General features: G+C 35.2%; 1 protein-coding gene across 5 annotated transcripts in view; it reads left to right on the forward strand.

The window, feature by feature from the left end:
- The window catches only part of PIAS1 (protein inhibitor of activated STAT 1), a 117,557-nt gene that overhangs the window by 21,408 nt on the left and 79,891 nt on the right, over positions 1-16,258 (forward strand). For 4 of the 5 annotated variants that reach the window (XM_027569690.1, XM_027569689.2, XM_027569694.1 and 1 more), the window contains one exon: positions 9,293-9,737. In XM_027569690.1, the coding sequence (XP_027425491.1) occupies positions 9,293-9,737 (445 nt within the window). Of the gene's footprint in view, positions 1-8,962; positions 9,037-9,292; positions 9,738-16,258 lie in introns of those variants that run through there. The other variant, XM_027569693.1, reaches the window with a different exon arrangement.

A 16,258-nucleotide genomic window follows, 5' to 3' on the forward strand; every position in this document is an offset into this window, starting at 1 on the left:
TTATTGTTATCTGAAGGGGAATCTCTTATGATGTGCCACAGGACTCTGTAGTCTTGACTCCCAAGTTTTAAGGATGACCAGTATGAATATTTCTGGTTTTGTAGGTGGCCCTGGGAAGAATATGTTAAATGACAGAATCAAAGGGAGTTAGTTCATCATCTCCTGGGCAGTTACCAAGTGTCATGTACTATACTTAGCATAGGTGATATGGAGATAAGTGCTTGTCCTTGAAAAGCTCAAAGTCTAGGGGAGGACATAGACCAGAAAATCAACAATTCATAATACCATATATGTGCTGAAGTGGAGGGTAGAGAGTGCAGTTCTTCAGAGGGGTTTTGAAAGGCTGGAATGATGAACTGGAAAAAAAAAGTGAAGTTTAACAGAACTTAATACAAAGTTCTACTTTTAAATTTAAAAAGTTTGTATTAAAGTGTGAGGTTTAACCTAAAAGCAGTTCATATAAAAAAATCAATTAAAAGTTTTAGTTAACTTCAAGCTTAGTATGAGCAACTATATGATGTGGATGCAACCCCCCTCATTGCTAAAACAAAAACATAACACATAACACATCCTTCCCCTTGCACAGGTAAAACAAACCAGTTAGCCTAAACTTTGAATGCCTTTATTTGGTTATATTGGTAGAAATACTGTGTTCATAATAAGAGAGGTGGTAATACTGCTATATTCAAGATTAGGCTGTTATCTGGATTATTTCAGGTACAGTGGACTGCTAAATGCTCCAAAGAAAAATGATCAGGGTGGGAAGGGGTCTAGAACCCAAGGCTGTTGAAGGAAAAGAGCCCTCTTAACACATTTAAAGAATAGACTGTGGAACACCAACACATTTAAAGAATAGACTGTGGAACACCAATAGGACAAAACTTTAGAACCATTGGGTGGAGTTAAAGGAAAGTTTTGATTCATAGAGCTTTTCAGTAAGGTAGGTCACTTTAAGATTAGGTTGTTTCGTCTTAGAAGAGTTTCAGCAGAGACTGGGAGACCATCAATTGAGGAGGTTACAGTAAAACTTCATATATTAGATGGAGAGTTGGACAAGAAGATTTCTAAACTTTTATTTGATGTTGTGATTCTCCTATTTCCAAAAACCATCATTTTCCAATTATCTAATAGTGTCTATCATTGTCAGTACTCTGCAGCATTGTGTGGACTTTGGCATCTGACTTTTGAGTTGGACTGCATTACTTGCTAGCTCTGTAACCTTGTGTGGGTTACATCTGTTACTCTGAAATAGTCCCCTTGATAATTTCCCTCTAGGGCTTCACCTTAATCTCTTTTTGGGGATTCAGAAGGCTATGATTTAAAGACTTTTTGTTTAGTTACAGAGTGCGTTTTTCCCCCCTCACTTTTTGTTTTGTTCGTACTTGTCTTTTCTTTCTTTTAAGCTTCTTAACTTTCTCTGAGAGTATACTGTTTCTTTCATAGCTTCTTGTCTTGTCTGAAACTTAAATTAGATGAGATGGTATCTTCCAGTTGCACATGCAGTGTTTTGCTTGTTTATGGTTGGGGGAGTTTGGAAGAGAATCCTCAATCTTTTATAATTTGATAGAATTAAAATTTCTTCAAGCCCTGCTTATTATTTTTTTAAATGCTAGATTTTATTTGAAAAGCGAATGGTGATTGTTCTCATGATCATTTACGGTACTAATTGTGAAAAGAGGCACCCATGTGACTGGCAGTTTTTCTTGGTCCTGTCTCCTCTGTGTTGACTGTCACATTTCCTTATTCCCTTATATGTAGATAAATAATTCTTGTTGCTATATAGTTTAGCTAGAAATCTTACTAATCTTTTTTTTTTTTCATCTGTCCTACAGGTAGCTACTTGGATAGCCTTAAACACTATTTTTAACACATTTTCACTGCCCCCAAATATGCTTGTTTACTCTGTGTAGTCTAAATTCCGTATGTCATTTAGTGCTCCCTGTCCCAGTGTAACAAATATTCTGCTTTAGCTGAGATTTGTGTTAAGACACTTCTCTTGGTTACTGTTTATGAGCTTAGGCTCTGGAGTCAGGTTGGGTTTGAGCTCTGTCTCCATCACTTATTTAGTATTTGACTTCAGGTTTAGCGTCAGTGGGAATAATAATGGTCTGTCTCTTGGGTTCATGTGAGGGTTAAATAAGTTAATCATGTTTACTATAATTAGTAAATATGGTTGGCATATTGTAAGCATGTAACATATATTAGGTTTATCATTATTTTCATTCTGTCAGCCCAGGTAAATGACACTTAAAGTTTTGATTGAAAACATTACTAACCTAGATTCACTGACTTTACAGATTGTTTATAGTTCCTTAACTATGGAAGGGTAGAAGAATGAGAAGAAAGATTTCATTTAATAGAGTTATAACATTATAGAATTTTGAAATTTTAAGGAGCCTTTGAGAACCTCTAGTGAATCTCTCATTTTTTGATGTGAGAAAACAGACCCTCTGAAAGATTGCGATTCAGTAAATTAGTGGTCAAGTTGGTACTGGAATCCAAATTCTATGTGTGCTGGTACCATATTATATTATACATGTACCTAGCACATAGTAGGTGTTCAGTAACTTTTGAGAATTGAGTTAAAATGATGATTATGTATGTCTGTCTCTGAAGACTAGCTTCTTTCTATGTGTTCATTGTTCCTGTATTCCCTTTTTCTTCATACTCATTTAGGGGCTGTGCACAGATCCAGAAAACATTTATTGAACATCTGTGTGCAGAATAGCCTTTTACTTAAATAAAAGTCATATTTTCCTACCTCTGCATAAGAAATTTGGCAATGTGTTAGAATCTTACACTCTAAACTTTGTTTTTCATTAGAAAAAATATTTTATCCAAATTTTAAAATGTTCTGAGTTAGGTTTGTTATTTTTAATATCCAAGTTGTCATCTGGAAGGAGCCTTTTGAAGGACACATCCATATGTTTCATGAAATGTGGTGGTACCTAAATGGGTATGATGTTTAAATCATCTGTCAGAAGTTAAAGCCGTGGTACACTAATTTAACAGTACTAGGTTTATACTCTGCTTAAAGGAGAGTGAGATCTCTATATTTTGTTATTATGTGCGACTAAATGCAGCTGGTAGGATGGAATAGAGACCAGGAGAAGACAGAGAAGATCAACTAGAGGACTAGGCTCTAGAGGTCACTTTTCAGTTATCTTATATTGAGAAATAGGTTGAACAAGATTATGGAGATAACCAACTTGACTTGCTCCTTTAGTAGAAACTGTCTAACTAGGTTTTCTGGTTGAACTGGGCATTGTTGACAAATTACTAATCTAACAGCTGCTTATTAACTATTTCAAATGGAGAGGATTAGAAATGATGCAGAAGTCATTTTCATTAGATGAAGCATCTGACTTTAAAAATAATAAAATATTTTTGTTGTACTGTACAGGCTTTAATGTATGCCATTATAGAACTTTTGATGATTGCTCTTGTGGATAGAAAGCAAAAGTATAAATGAAATATTAAATGCCTAATTTGTCTATGTTCAGAATTCATTTTGGTTTACTATTGGTTATAAATTGATACCAGATAAAGATTCATAATATAGAGTCTGCTTTATTATGATTAATCCTCTAAACTACTGAAGTGGGGTGTGTGAATGAAAGTAATTATGTTGCTCAACAGGAAGTACCTAATTCTTGTTCACAATTTAGGTATGACCTTTAATAATGTAAGGTCATAACTAAAGAACAGTAATACTGGCACTTTTTATTTAGTTGCAAAAAGCACTCTGTCTGTAGTACTTGTTGATATTGCTTGAATATTGTCTGTATTTATCTTTCTCAGAATGTGGTCCCTGCCCCTGTTTTTGGCATAGTTGTTCTCATTCTCACACACACACACACACGCATGCACGCACTTGAGCGCGCGCGTGCGTGTGTGTGTAAAATTTTACATATCTGAAAAGGGAACTAAGTTGAAATGTCTTCTTTTTGAATGGTGGGGACCTCCCCCTCCTTTCTCCCCATTATCCTGAGAACACTGGAAGCCAGTCATACTGCCAAAGCAGAACATTGGAGGATTCCTCTGTCAAAAGTGATTAGATAAAAGGAAAAAAGGAATCCTCAAAACAGCCAGATTCCTGCCTGATCATCCTAGAATGAAGTACCCCCAATCTGCTCACTCACACAGATCATTTGATCATGTTTTTAGTATCTTACTCTTAAATATAAATGTACACCCAGCGATCCCCTGTCATTTGAGGAAAACATTAGGAGTAAAAGGCAGAGACCAAAGCAGATAGTGAAAAAGAACCCAGAGGTTACAGAGACCATGCAGACAGCAAAAGAAAACAATAACAACGCCAAGTACCCAATTTATTAATATCGTCAGAGAGAAAACAAGATACTCCGTTCATGAAAACTAAGAGCAAGATGTAGGGGAAAAAGAAAAGAAAAAAGGCATGTAACAAACAGAACAGAGCTCATGGGAATGAAAATTTTAATAGAAGCGTTAGAAGATCAAGTTAAGGAAATCTCTCAGAAAATAGAGCTAAATGCAAGAGATGTAAAATGCAAGAAAAAAAAATAGAGTAAAGGAAAATTGGAGAATCGGTCTAAGAAGGCCAGTACCTAAATAATAGGCACACAAGAAATGTACATCTCTAAATTTAAAAGACAGCAATTACCAGTTCATACAATTAAAGCAAAAACAAAGCCCCACAGAAAAACCAACCCAACCCCAAGATGCAACACTGTAAAATTGCAGAGCACATAGAAAGAAGCTTTTTTTTTTTTTTTTTTTAAAGATTTTATTTATGTGAGAGAGAGCGTGAGCAGAGGGAGAAGGAGAAGCAGACTCCCTGCAGAGTGCAGAGCCTGACGCAGGGCTGGATCCCAGAACCCTGAGATCATGACCTGAGCCCACGTCAGATGCTTCACTGACTGAGCCACCCAGGCGCCCCAAGAAGCTTCTATATAAGATAAGCTTCCTTAAGGGGATGTACAGGCTACTGTGAAGCATTGGGGATCAGGATGATGCTAGGCTTCTTAACAGCAACACCGGAAGCCAGAAGACAGTGAGGAAAGGCTGTTAAAATTCTGACAGAACATGCTTTCCTGTCTAGAATTAAAATACTGAGCCAAACTCAGTTATTAAGTATCGGTAAATGAATATATTTTTGGACAATGCAAAGAATAAAAAACTGTAGCTTCCATTTCCTTGTTAGGAAGCTAATGGAGGAAATACTCTACTAAAAAGAGAAAACTAAGAGGAAAAAATGAGATCAGTGAAATGGGATCCAATATGGAAGAAGGACAGGAAATTACAAAGATAGGTTGAAGGGAAATTCTATGACCATGGTTGTGTACCAGGTCTAGAGAGCAAGCAGTCCAAATTGGAACCTGATAGAGGGCTACAGAAGGCATATATTTAAGAAAGAAATGAAAACAGTTTTACCTGATGTATTTGAATATGTTGAAAGTTACACTTTTTTTTTTTTTAAAGATTTTATTTATTTGACAGAGAGGGGGGCACAAGCAGGGGGAGCAGCAGAGGGAGAGAGGGAAGCAGGCTCTCTGCTGAGCAGGGAGCCCGATGTGGGGCTCCATCCCAGGACCCTGGGACCATGACCTGAGCCAAAGGCGGATGCTTAACTGACTGAGCCACCCAGGGGTCCCGAAAGTTACACTTTTATCAGTTTGCAGATGAATTAGTAGTTACCTAGAAAACAAAGCAAATGCACAAATGGTGCAGTTATTAACTAAGGAAAGCCAAGGTTCTACAGAAACGGAAGAGTGATCATGATGTACTTTGGCTCAAATGCATATATTATTTACTGCTGTAGTAATGTAAACAACAACTGATTCAACTGAAAATTGTGATGGGAATATGGGGGTAGAGATGTCACGGAGCTAAACCATTATTGTTTATAATAAGTCAGTTTTTTCCTAGAAGGAAAAATTTGAAGAACACACAGACCTGCTGTATAGAATATAGTGAAAAATGCCAGAAGGAATAGCCAAAAGACTTGAAAGAGGTTGCCTCAGGGATGTGAAAAGTAGGGGCGGGGCAAGGGACATCTGTTTTCTCGTCACACTATTTGACTTTTTAAACTGTGTGCATATCTGCTTGATTAAAAAAAATTTATTTTAAAAAGATGCCCCTCACAGAATGCTTTCTGTACAGCGTATATACATCTCTCAGGCTCTGAATTTCCTAGGGTTCTGACAATTCTATCATTTGGGGATGTAGAGTCAGCAGAATGCTATTTGGGGAGGTAATGATTTCTAGTAGTAGCAGTGGTTGATGTTATCCTTAGTTATAAATATTCATTTTCTTGTAGTGCTAACAAATGGAGATTTTTAAACACATGACAGGTTAAAATACATTGCATTTCAACATCTCAGATGTAAGTGTTTAGTTTTCCTCTGTGTTGTCAACACTTTGCATTGTGAATTGACTGCTCCATGCTTCTCTGAAGCTTTTCGGTTGAGTGATGCGTCAGATGTTTGTGTTTCCCGCCCCCTTTTATTTAGTTTTTAAAAATACTGTGTGCTTATTACAGTCCTTAAGAGTATGCAGCAGCTGCTCCAATAATAGTGGTGGATAGTAACCCATCTTTCACTAAACCTGATTTTAAGGTGCAGTGGTTAACTTGAATCCAGATGCATTCTTTTATCTGAACCACCAATTTTTTTAAAGCCAAAATATTGAAGCTTGAAATGGAGATTGAGTGTTAAATCAATTAGTCTTTTAAAAGGTTTTCTCTTTCCTAATTGAAAGGCATGTGATTTGTTTTCTCTAAAAGATGGTATCATAGTGTAAGAGCATAATATTTGGAGTAGTTGTAGAATATTCAACAAATTTCTTAACCTGCTTAGGCCTCAGTTTTCCTATCTGTAAAATGAGGACAATACCTGCCTCATAATTTTGATGGTTAATTATACATCCTGTAAAAAAACTTATAATTATGTCATCTTTTTTCTTTTGACCATCATGCAAGAGATTTTATTTTATGTGAATTGCCAGTGTGTACTTCCATATCAGTAAAACAATAATACATCTGTGCCACATTTAAATCCTTAATACCCACAGAGTAAAGACAAAAACTGTCATCAGTGAAAAGCCTGTGATAATCACTGAATTCAGGTTTATTTGTGTTTGACCTAGGAGAATGCAGATGAAGTAGGAAGACATTGTTCTCTTTCTAAAATTTATACTACTTTCTCTGTAAAATGAAGTACATTTGACCAATGCCAACCTAAATTTATTTTTAACTGATAATCTTTGAAGCATAATTTCTGTTATTTCTCCAAAAGCAGAAGCTTACTTACTAATATAGTACTTTTCAGTTGAAGTCCCAGTTCCTTTTAAAATAAGTAATAAAAATCTTTAAAACTGTTTTGTACTCTTAGGACATTTTGGATAGTAGGGAGAAATTGATAGCTTGCTGACACTATAGTTAGTAATTAATCTCTGATCATATCTGAAAAAGAGAAGCATTTATAGGATTTGGGATAGGCTTTATTTGTAAGGCCTGTAGTATTTCTTTGTGTGCCTTCTATTGAATGTAAGAGTTTGGGGGTTTATTTGCATTTATATTATAGTTGTATGTATAATTTACCATTGTAGATTCCACCCCACCCTTTCTTCTGGTGTGACTTTCTTGTTTATTTCGTTCTTTCATTCATTTATTTATTCATTGTCCAGGCATTTGATGTGTTTTTACTGTTGTCAGACCCTAGTGTTAGATGCTGAGGGTGACATTGGCTTGTGCCCTGGAGGACCTCAAACTGGTGATGGAATCACTTTTACAAATAGAAAATTATTAAAAAAAACAAACAAATGCTAAATAAAGATATGCAAAATGGCTAGTAAAAATAGTGAGAAAAGAGTCATTAATGTTGCCAGGCCTAATGGACTAAGCCTGACAAAAGCTAGAATTTGAGGAAACAAAGGATTTTTCAGGCCAGAGAAGTAGGGGAAGGGTTAATATGTGTTTGATAACCAGCTATATTATATATAAGGCCCTTTATATACTGTTTTCTCACTGTTCGATTTTCTTTACTTAATTGTTTTGCACTGTTTAAATAGCTTCCAGAGGATTGACTGGGGTAGGGTGGCCTCTCAGGGAGTGGCAGTGAATTAGGGAAGGCAGTTTATCTTGTGTGTATTGCTATTAGGTCTGAGGTGAGGGGATAAAACAGTTTGGGAAATAGAGAGCCAGTGGTAAGCTTACCTGTGTCTTCTACCCTAATACCTCCCTGTCAGTGGTGATCAAGTCAGGATTCTACTATTAATACTGTCTGATCTTGGGTAAGCCATTTCTTCTCTCTGGATTCCATTTGCTTCCACTTTAAAACGAGAGGGTTGGTATAGTTGGGCATTTCCTGTTGGTGGTCTCTTAGTAATTGGAGAAAAAGGACAAACAGCGACCAAACAAGTTTGGGAACAAAGAGTTAAAATTAAATAGATTTCTTTATTACAGCCTTCCACATTATGGCATGTGGATTGAATTCCTAGACGTTTTAGCCTGGCCCTGCCAGTGGAGTGAGTCAATATTATGTTTCCAGCTCTGTCCTTTTCCTAAAGGTTTAGTGAAAAGAGAGTGGGCTTTAGAATCATACATATCTGGGTTTGAATCCTTACTGCTACTTAGTAGCTATATGACCTTAGGTAAGTTACTTGACCTTTCTTAATTACATAGTTTCCTTGTGTGTAAGGAAGGAAGAGGATAACACCTTGGGGAAATAATAAAGATTTAGTGACACCCATATGAAAATACCAAGTCTATCTGGTAAATAATGGGTCAAAAAGGATATATAGTTTTTAAGTCCTACAAATTCCAGGGTCAGCATGGAACGTAATACCTGATAGTATGTTATTTATACCCTGCTTGCGTCTGGTGTTTGAGGTGGGCATTTATGTTTCATGTATAGTTACATACTTTTCCCCTAAGAGAACAACGTTCTTGAGGGCTCATCCTAATATTTTGCCATCCACATAGCACTTAGCACTCTCCTGAAGACTCAGTAAGTGCTTGATGAATAGCTGACAATTGCATCAAAACAGTGGAATGAGGTGAGATGTGGTTCTACCTGGTGTATACTTCATCTTACATCTTTCATAACCTTGGGTAGAAGTCACTGAATTTTTGAGTATTAATTTTTAAAAATTTTTGGTTACTTATTTTAAGTTGGAAATAACTAGAATTGATTGTAACTGACCTGGCCTTTAAAGTAAACCATGAGGGGAAAGGGTTAGAATAAAGTATTGTTTAATGTTGTAAATTATACTATTGGAATACTAACGTTTTACATTTTGTTTTGTCTCTAAGCAAATGGTTATGAGCCTTAGAGTTTCTGAACTCCAAGTACTGTTGGGCTACGCTGGGAGAAACAAGCACGGACGCAAACACGAACTTCTCACAAAAGCCCTGCATTTGCTAAAGGCTGGCTGCAGTCCTGCTGTACAAATGAAAATTAAAGAACTCTATAGGCGGAGGTTCCCCCAGAAAATCATGACGCCCGCGGACTTGTCCATCCCCAATGTCCATTCAAGTCCTATGCCAGCAACTTTGTCTCCATCTACCATTCCACAACTCACTTATGATGGTCACCCTGCATCATCACCGTTACTCCCTGTTTCTCTTCTGGGACCTAAACATGAACTGGAACTTCCACATCTTACATCAGCTCTTCACCCAGTCCATCCGGATATAAAACTTCAAAAATTACCATTTTATGATTTACTGGATGAACTGATAAAACCCACCAGTCTAGGTAAGATTATTCTATAATGGTTATTTGGTTACTTGGGGTGGGGGTGGGGAGATACATTTTCATTTTAGAGTTTCAATTTGACCCAGTTTATTATTCATAATGGAATTTTCCTTTGGTAGTGGCATTCAGATTACAATAAGGATCTTACAGTTTTAAACAAAATCAAATATATAAAAGCTATCTTTTAGGCAAAGAAAAAAAGTATAGTCACGTTTCCAGTGATGGTTGCTGACACAGTAAATATTAAAAAGTTTCCCAGAATATAAACTTTTAAAGTGTAATATTTTAGATTGTTGATTAATATTTTACAGTAACCCTTACAAATTAAAAAATTAAAACCTAGTAATACTACCAGCCTCTGAATTCAATTCTTAGTTTTCAAGGGTTGATGACATCTAAAACAAATGACTGGCTAGTTTTGATTATTTGAATGAGTAAATGGTTTTAGTTATTATAAAAGGAGATTTGAGCTTTGATGTGTAGTATTTCAGTTTCAGCTGACTTTTTCAAGTGGATATGTGTGCTTTGCAGGTGCACACATGATCATGGTTTTATAATATGAATACTTAAAATGTTATTTGCTGTGTTTTATCATTGTTTGATTAATGTCTAACATATTAATAGAATTCAGTGTATTAATCGACCTGTAATTTTAATTTCTCCAATACTACCTTGCTTTATTTAACGTAGAATAAAACTGACTGTTGTGATTTCTGATACCTTTGTCATAATATATTTAAGATATCAGATGTCCAATTGCTGGTTTATTGTCGTAAGTTAGCCTGTGGTCTGTTTTTTTGTGGATCTAATAACCTAGTGTGTGTGTGTGTGTGTGTGTGTGTGTGTGTGTGTGTGTGTGTGTGTGTGTGTGTGTATTCCCAAAGGGTTAACCAAAGACAGGAACAAAAAGAATAAGTAGCAGAGACCATGTTTGTCTGCAAAACCTAAAATATTTACTGTCTGACGTTTACAGAAAAAGTTTGCTGACCCTTGTTATAAATCAATAAACATTTCAGCTTGGGGGGATTGGTTAGTGTTAAATTTTGAGAACATACTGAAATTCTTTGAATTGGGAAATGTTTGTTTTTAATTATATTTAACAGGATTTACCTGAATAAGTTTATAGGAATCATTTTCAAACAACATGAATTTTATATCGCATTGTTTTATTTTAAAAATACCTATAACAAGGTAATCTAACACTTGCCAAGAACCTATTGTATGCTTATAAAACTTATACATGCTCATTATAAAAAATGAAAGTGTCAAAGTCCCTTCCTCATTAGTGGTTCAGTGTGTATGCATATATAAACAAGTTACATTTCTTGTTTTTCAAGAAGGAATCATACTTTACACCATATTCTGACTTGACTTTTTTTCCCCTAATATAGACATCTCTCGTCTGTCTTGTTTCACATTTTTAATTGAAGGCCATGTATACACACATACAGTATGTGAGCAGATGCGTATACACACACACACACACACACACACACATTCTAGCTCATTTCTTATTAAAAAACTATGTACTATTCCATGATTTAAATAAGTCCTCTATTAAAAGACAAATTTTTCTAGTTTTTTGCTGCCAAAAACTGTGCTATAGTGAACTTCATCTGAAATTTAAAAGGAAAGAAATGTTGGTGGCTTTTATTTGATTTGATTACCAGTTCTCAGATTCTCTTCTGGTCTTAATTAATGTATCTTGCTGTTTTCATTTTCAGTAATACAAATTTCAGGTACCAGTGTGAATAGATGATGTTCACATATGTATCTAAATTTTGTTATAAAGAGTAGAAATGCAAACTGGACACAAATTATAGTTATACTGGATAATAGTTTAAGTTAGAATTGAGAGAATTTTAAGTTAATTTTTATTTCACTGAGGTACTTTGCTTGAATATATTTGTTGTGTTAATTTCTAATTGTCTGCACTGATAGTCTTTTCATGCCTTTTTCTATCATAATTTACATTTTGTATCTTACTGCTTTTTTTTTTTAAAGATTTTGTTTATTTACTTGAGGCAGAGGGAGAGCATATAGGGAGAAGGGAGAAGGGAGAAGCAGTCTCCCCACTGAGCAAGGAGCCCAATGCGGGACTTGATCCCAGAACCCTGGGATCATGACGAGCTGAAGGCAGACGCTTAACCGACTGAGCCACCCAGGCGTCCCTCGGCAGTAAATTTTAAATAATTTTTCCATCTTTATTCTTTATCTGGAAACTTATAAATTGCTTCAATCTGGTGTTTTTGTGTGATAATTTAAAAACAATGCTATAAAGTTTTTCCCATCCTTGATGACCAGTAAGTAAACCCTTGTATTTATAAAATTGACTGGATTGAAGTACTCAAATATTTCCCATGAGATTTATTTAATTAGGCTTTCTTTGTACTGTCAATTCTTGTTATTTGCACATTCTGTGTTTGTGAATGTCTGCTATCTCATTTATTTGTAAGTCCAAAATCATTACAACAGTTTCATGGTTATTTATGGACATGTGCCGAGTGGTGAAAAATTTGAGTCTTCTGACTCGCACTTTCACACAAGGTGACTCTTGCCTTCTTGTTTTCATCTCTCATACTGTAAGGACATGTCCTCTTTTGTGCTCTATTTAGTGCCATGTTTTTTGCATTTTTGTGATTTTTGTTGGTGATTTCAGTGTTAAATAGCCCCCAACCATCGTGCTGAAGCTCTGTCTAGTGTTCCTAGATGCAAAAAGGCTGTGATGTGCCTAATGGAGAAAAAATACATATGTATTCACTTTTGTTCAGACATGAATTAATGCTATTGGCTGTGAGGTCAATGTTAATGAATTATATTATTAAATAAAGTTATTACTAAGTAATAAATAAATTCTATATTAAATAAGGTATCCTTGAACAGAAACATATCTGAAACAAGGTTACATAGTGATGAGTTGATGAAAACGTGATCAGGGCTTGCAGGAACCTAGCCCGGTGTATTCCCTGGGAGCAGTGGTTCAGTATTCACTAATTCATTGTTTGTGGTGACTTTATAGAACAGTTACCACACATAATAAAAATTGACTGTACATTTAAAATATAATTTGATTTGAATACTAGTTTTTATTGAATGAATCCATTGTTTGTGGTATACACACAATAAATAGGTGTTACAGAATTGCTTGGTGGTTTATAAATAGATTTCTAATTTCTCATTGTTACCATAGAATTAAAAGTCATCATTTTCGTTACGCATAAAACGATCTTACCAGAAAGTAATTTGTGGAGGTTTATTGATTCGGTAAATATTCAGGGGAGGGAATGTTCAGTGAATGTGAAAAAGATTTATTGAAAAAAGATTTTGAGTAATTTGCAGAGTTTAGGATGAACATCTTTTAAAGCCCTATTTGGCAAAGAACAAAATAAAAGAATCTATAAGATGCTTTAAAGTTATTAAAAGACTTTCTCCTTCAGTCGTCCATGACTACTACATCATGGAATTCACTTTTCTTTAATAGGATTTTTTTTAAAGATTTTATTTATTTATTTGAGAGAGAGAGAATGAGAGAGCACGAGAGGGAAGAGGGTCAGAGGGAGAAGCAGACTCCCCGCTGAGCAGGGAGCCCGATGTGGGACTCGATCCCGGGACTCCAGGATCATGACCAGAGCCGAAGGCAGTCGCTTAACCAACTGAGCCACCCAGGCGCCCTGGAATTCACTTTTCTAAAGGATTACTTTTGCCGGTAGATCATTTGTTTTGAATATAGGAAAACAGTATTTTTTGAAAAATTAAATGGCTTCTGGCATTCTCTTTGTTTCTAAAATATATATATATATATATTTAAAATCATTACAACCTCATAAGAGTTAGTTTTGACCTATAGCCAGCTAGTTCATCACAATTATCACTTGATTCCAGAATGTGACAAGTAAATTTAATTTTTCACCCCCCCCTTTTGGCCTTAACCATTAGATTTAAGTGGATTTTGAGATGTTCTGATGTAACTTGAATGGTTTTCTATATGGTTCATGTTTCTAGCCAAAATCACAATAGTTTTGGTATCCCCAGTTTTATTAGGTAATTGTTATCCATTCTTTTTTTAAATTTTTTATTGTTATGTTAATCACCCTACATTACATCATTAGTTTTTGATGTAGTGTTCCATGATTCATTGTTTGTGCATAACAGGTAACTGTTATCCATTCTTAAACTCATTTTGTTATTTCTTGAACAATGAGTAATTTAAGTCTTTCATTTTGGAACCATGTATTAAAGAGAGTTCGTTTCATTGTCCTTAGTTAACTAGAAGAATTGGGAGATGAAGTAAAGGTGGTTGTAAAGTAAAATGCTTGGTTCATTATTTTTGCCTATCATTAAAATCCTGGTTTGTTTTGTTTTTTTTTTAAAGATGTTATTTAATTATTTGACACGCAGAAAGAGATAGCAAGAGCAGGAACAAAAGGGGGGAGTGGGAGAGGGAGAAGCAGGCCTCCCGCAGAGCAGGGAGCCCGATGCGGGGCCCAACAGCTGCCACCCAGATACCCCAAAATCCTATTTGTTCTATTAGGCTTATTTTCAGTGCTTTTAAAAACCTTTTCCATGACTCTTTCTAAGATTTCCCCCTATTTTCTGTCTGTTCCTTCCCCCATCCTGAATTGATTTCACTTTCTTGCATGTTCTTACAACATTTTGTTGTTGGTTCCTCAGAATGGAAGGGTGCTGCTGTATTCATCTATATATTCCCATAATAGCTATCTATGAATTTGTTACATGGTAGTTCGGTAAGCATCTATTAGCTCTCCAGTTTATTTAAATACAGTAGATAGAGTCTTTTACTTCACTCTAATTCAGTGAATTTTAATCATTTTACCATTCAAATACAACCGAGGCATACCATGTTATCTATCATAAATAGTGGCTTATGGTAGGGATGGGAAATAGAGTAGGGAGAAAAGAGGTCCTCCCCTTTATTGTTTCCACCCCCATTGTGATCCCTATGGTCAGTCAGTGACTTGGATATTTAATATACTCTACATTTTTTCCCCTAATTACAAAGATATATATATCACATGTTTAATATGTATCACATGTTTAAATCCATAGACACTACTTACTTCAGAGAGTAATTTAAAGATATTTCTGTTGTGTTCTAGTCAGTCATTGTTTTGTGTGTGTGTGTTTATGTTTATTTCTGATTTTGTTTTAATGAAGAGGAGAATCTCAAATACTAACTGACTTAACCCAGGAGATTCTTAGCCACATATATTGTTGACCCATATCAGTAAAAAATGGGGCACAGGAAATTTTAATCTTCATAGTATACTGAGCACCATGTGTTAGAAGTGTACTTTGTTTGAAATATCTTATTTGTACAATGTGTCACTTTTGGTGCTGCTCAGCTATCGAATTTACAATTATGAAAGTCAAAAGGACAAGTCATTTTGGATTAAAATTATTTTGTTATGTTTGTTCAGAGGCAAGATATTTTCCTTCAGTTCTTTAATATTATTTTATTTAGAATAATAAAATTGTTTAGAGTATATTGTAAACATCCATTAATAGTTTTATGTTTGTTAGTGATTTAGTTATTTCTGTTTTCCTTGACTCAGGTAAATTTTTGAAAGAGCAACTACATTTTTTAAAAATGGGGCCTTTAAGTAATCTTTAATAGTTTTAATTATTTCAAAGGCTAACAGAAAACAGCTTTGCCTTCATTTAGAGTACATGTGTAAAAGTTAATGCGTTGAGTCATCGCAAGGTTTGCTTTATATCAAATTTAAGCCAAATTATACCTTCTCAAGGGATGTCTTCAGGTTTTTATTTTTCATTAATTCATTTTTTAAAAGATTTTATTTCTGAGTAATCTCTGCACCCAAAGGGGGGCTCAAACTCACAACCTCGAGATCGAGAGTCACGTGCTCTATTGAGTGAGCCAGCCAGGTAACCCCCTTCTCCGGTTTTTAAAAGTCTTAAGTAGTACATCTGAATAAGTTCGTATCATGTGTCTATGGATTTCCCATAGATTGGTAGGAGGAATAATAATTGTTGTTGAGCATTATTTCTGATGTTCTCATTCAGTGTTCTGCTTGATTACCAAAGGATACAACATTTTCTCTTATCCAGATTGGAACCAACTGATAAAAATGATAGTTAATAACTTAAACATTTTATTTTAAGGTAAACCATATTAATGTATATCCACTTGCCAGTCTTTTGGTGGAGGTCAGGGCCTTTCTTTGAGACTGCAGATTTTCCGGTTTTTAGTGTTGTTTTTTTTTTTAAAGACTTTTGTGCAGCAATTTGCAGAATCTGTTACAACTTGGGAAAAAAGTCTTTTATAGTTACACCACTCACTTAATTTCATTGCATTTTTTTTTAAAGCGGCTTGCTTTTGTTTGGTCTTTGCAGAGCATTCAGCTTAGTGTTCATAAAAACAGCATCTCTTCCTTTTTGCACTTACATTTTATCAGTTTTATAATAAGTTTCATAATTGCAAGTGCAACTGGTGTACACAGGTTTGAGAATAAACACCTCTGGCTCCCCAGTGCTTCTGCACT

Source organism: Zalophus californianus, chromosome 6 (assembly GCF_009762305.2).
Source record: "Zalophus californianus isolate mZalCal1 chromosome 6, mZalCal1.pri.v2, whole genome shotgun sequence".
Lineage (NCBI taxonomy): Eukaryota > Metazoa > Chordata > Mammalia > Carnivora > Otariidae > Zalophus > Zalophus californianus.